Below are 3,763 nucleotides of genomic sequence, written 5' to 3' on the forward strand. Positions count from 1 at the left end.
AGATGATTGATAGATAGATAGATGGACAGACAGATAGATGGATAGATAGATAGATGGATAGATAGATGATAGATAAATATATAGATGATAGATGGATAGATAAATAGATAGATGATAGATAGATAGAGATAGATGGATAGATAGATAGATGGATAGATAGATGATAGATAAATATATAGATGATAGATGGATAGATAAATAGATAGATGATAGATAGATAGATGGACAGATAGATGATAGATAGACAGATAGAGATAGATGGATAGATAGATGGATAGATAAATAGATAGATGATAGATAGATAGATGGACAGATAGATGATAGATAGATAGACAGATAGAGATAGATGGCTAGATAGATAGATAGATAAATAGATAGATGATAGATAGATAGATGGACAGATAGATGATAGATAGATAGATGGATAGACAGATAGAGATAGATGGATAGACAGATAGAGATAGACGGATAGACAGATAGAGATAGATGGATAGATAGATGGATAGATAGATAGATAGATTAGCACACCTTCACCTACGAGCATCAATAAATAATCGCTTTATTTTTCAAAATCATGCATGTCTTTGATGTTCCCTTTACAGATCACACACAGGTATATTGCGCACAACTCTACACGGTACACTAAAGTCTGGTTATTTCCACATGAGGTTTTTTTTTGTTATCAAAATTCTTTACACGAGTAAAATTTCTCTCACATAGTCGCGCGGCTGGTTCTTTTTTTTTTTAGCCCATTTGTTGTTATTGCAATGATTCACATTGTTTCATATATAACAAATAAGAAAAGCATCTGGTCTTTGTCATGGCTATGAAAGAAAGTGCAGTGGTTTCCTGAAGGATGAAAAATGTCCGTCAGAACGCAGGACGATCCTGAAGTCTGTGTGTGACGAGATCGAGTCGCAGTTCTGCAGGAGTGAAGCGTGAGGTGAGCTCTGCGGGGAGCGCTGATGTTCACTCCTCCGTCGCCGTAGGGTGTAGGGTATAGGGTGTAGTGTGTAGGGTGTAGTGTGTAGGGCGTAGTGTGCAGGACATAGTGTGCAGGGCATAGTGTGTAGGGTGTAGGGCGTAGTGTGCAGGACATAGTGTGCAGGGCATAGTGTGTAGGGTGTAGGGCGTAGTGTGCAGGACATAGTGTGTAAGGTGTAGTGTGTAGGGTGCAGTGTGTATTGTGTAGGGTTTAGTGTATAGTGTGTAGAGTGTATTGTTTAGGGTTTAGTGTATAATGTGTAGTGTGTATTGTGTAGAGTGTGTAGGGTGTAGTGTGTATTGTGTAGGGTTTAGTGTGTAGTGTATAGTGTGTAGGGTTTAGTGTGTAGTGTATAGTGTGTAGGGTGTAGTGTGTAGGGTATAGTGTGTAGTGTGTAGTGTGTAGGGTATAGTGTGTAGGGTATAGTGTGTAGGGTTTAGTGTGTAGTGTATAGTGTGTAGGGTTTAGTGTATAGTGTGTAGGGTTTAGTGTGTAGGGTGTAGTGTGTAGGGTATAGTGTGTAGGGTATAGTGTGTAGGGTATAGTGTGTAGTGTGTAGTGTGTAGGGTATAGTGTGTAGGGTATAGTGTGTAGTGTGTAGGGTATAGTGTGTAGTGTGTAGGGTGTAGGGTATAGAGTGTAGGGTTTAGTGTGTAGTGTATAGTGTGTAGGGTTTAGTGTATAGTGTGTAGGGTTTAGTGTGTAGGGTGTAGTGTGTAGGGTGTAGTGTGTAGGGTATAGTGTGTAGTGTATAGTGTGTAGGGTGTAGTGTGTAGGGTTTAGTGTATAGTGTGTAGGGTTTAGTGTGTAGCGTGTAGTGTGTAGGGTTTAGTGTGTAGGGTGTAGTGTGTAGGGTTTAGTGTGTAGGGTGTAGTGTATAGTGTGTAGGGTGTAGTGTGTAGGGTTTAGTGTGTAGTGTATAGTGTGTAGGGTTTAGTGTATAGTGTGTAGGGTGTAGTGTATAGTGTGTAGTGTATAGTGTGTAGGGTGTAGTGTGTAGGGTTTAGTGTGTAGGGTGTAGTGTGTAGAGTGTATTGTTTAGGGTTTAGTGTATAATGTGTAGTGTGTATTGTGTAGGGTTTAGTGTGTAGTGTATAGTGTGTAGGGTTTAGTGTATAGTGTGTAGGGTGTAGTGTGTATTGTGTAGGGTTTAGTGTGTAGTGTATAGTGTGTAGGGTTTAGTGTATAGTGTGTAGGGTGTAGTGTGTATTGTGTAGGGTTTAGTGTGTAGTGTATAGTGTGTAGGGTGTAGTGTGTAGGGTTTAGTGTGTAGGGTGTAGTGTGTAGAGTGTATTGTTTAGGGTTTAGTGTATAATGTGTAGTGTGTATTGTGTAGGGTTTAGTGTGTAGTGTATAGTGTGTAGGGTTTAGTGTATAGTGTGTAGGGTGTAGTGTGTATTGTGTAGGGTTTAGTGTGTAGTGTATAGTGTGTAGGGTTTAGTGTGTAGGGTGTAGTGTATAGTGTGTAGGGTTTAGTGTGTAGTGTATAGTGTGTAGTGTATAGTGTGTAGGGTGTAGTGTGTAGGGTGGACTCCCTGAACGGGTATTGCTTCTGCGTCAAACTAAATGTAGTGCGAATGCGAATTGGACGTATTCTTGGCGAAGGACAGAGGAAAGTCTGTGATATAATATGTGAAGGGACAGAGACACCCTAAATGTTCTTAAACCTATAAAACTGTGATATAGATCAGCTTGCATCTTTACGTTTCAAATGTTTCCTTAAACTTGCATAATAAACATGCAATGAAAGATTGTTCTGAAGGATATTGTTCTATATAAAGAGTGAGTCTGCTGAGGGAGTCTCTTCTTCATCTTGCATAAGGCACCGGATCCGTCTAAAGAAACGTGCAGCGCTCGCTCTTCTCTTCCTCCCATCATCCTCCTCCTCCTCCTCTTCAATTAGTCTTTGAGTTCGTTAATGAAATGAAGAAGCGTCGGACGGCAGGAAAGTGTGGATCTTCAGCTGTGAACTTCAAATGTTCACTGCGAGTCGAAAGAACCGCCACTGAAGAGAGCCATCCGTGTGTGTGTGTGTGTGTGTGTGTGTGCGTTTTAATTGAGCTGGTCCTCGTATTGTTTCCGGAAACAGTCGCCAGCGGGAAAGAATTCCCAGCAACGCTCCTGGTACATTTTCCAAACGTACGACTCCTGAAAGACAAACGAGAGTGTGTGTTGAAGAGCAGAAGCTGTTCTCGGCTCCGTCCCAAACTCTCGATCACACATGGAGTGTGTCACTGAGGTCTGGAACAGAAGCGTCAGAACATGAGAACATGCAGGAGAGGATCATGGGAAATACCTGGCCTGTGTGCTCGGTTTCATCCTTATTGATGAGATACATGAAGAAAAATCTGCAGAGACACAAACATGACAGATGTTATGAATGAATCAGTCAACCTGTCATTAGAGTTATTACAGTAACACTTTACTATAAGCTTCATTAGTTAACATTAGTTCATGTATTAACTGACGTAAACTAACAATGAGCGGTTTCACTTTACTTTAAGGTGTCGTTGTTACATTTACATTTACATTTAGTCATTTAGCAGACGCCCTTATCCAAAGCGACTTACAAATTAGGACTAAGTTCAGCGAGTCATCATAAAGAGGCAAAAGCAACAACAACGCAGGAAGTGCTCAAAATACGAAGTTCAGGTATTATTCAGAGTAGCATAAGCCTGATAAGTGATGTTTCAAAGGGAAAGGATTTTTTTTTTTTTTTTTTTTTTTTTTTTCTATAAGGTTAAGGTTTCTGTTACAGTGTAATTATATATTTAAGTA

At 40.2% G+C, this 3,763-nt stretch overlaps 1 protein-coding gene across 9 annotated transcripts in view; it reads right to left on the reverse strand.

Moving 5' to 3' along the window:
• Positions 1-2,496: 2,496 nt before the first annotated feature.
• ryr2a (ryanodine receptor 2a (cardiac)) overlaps positions 2,497-3,763 on the reverse strand; it is a 167,446-nt gene continuing 166,179 nt past the window's right edge. For all 9 annotated transcript variants that reach the window (XM_082152374.1, XM_082152373.1, XM_082152376.1 and 6 more), the window contains 2 exons: positions 3,282-3,333; positions 2,497-3,133 (listed from right to left, as the gene is read on the reverse strand). In XM_082152374.1, the coding sequence (XP_082008500.1) occupies positions 3,038-3,133; positions 3,282-3,333 (148 nt within the window). In that variant the 3' untranslated portion in view covers positions 2,497-3,037. The remainder of the gene's footprint in view (positions 3,134-3,281; positions 3,334-3,763) is intronic.

Source organism: Leuciscus leuciscus (genome assembly GCF_965113295.1).
Source record: "Leuciscus leuciscus genome assembly, chromosome: 21".
In the NCBI taxonomy this organism is placed as follows: Eukaryota; Metazoa; Chordata; class Actinopteri; order Cypriniformes; family Leuciscidae; genus Leuciscus; species Leuciscus leuciscus.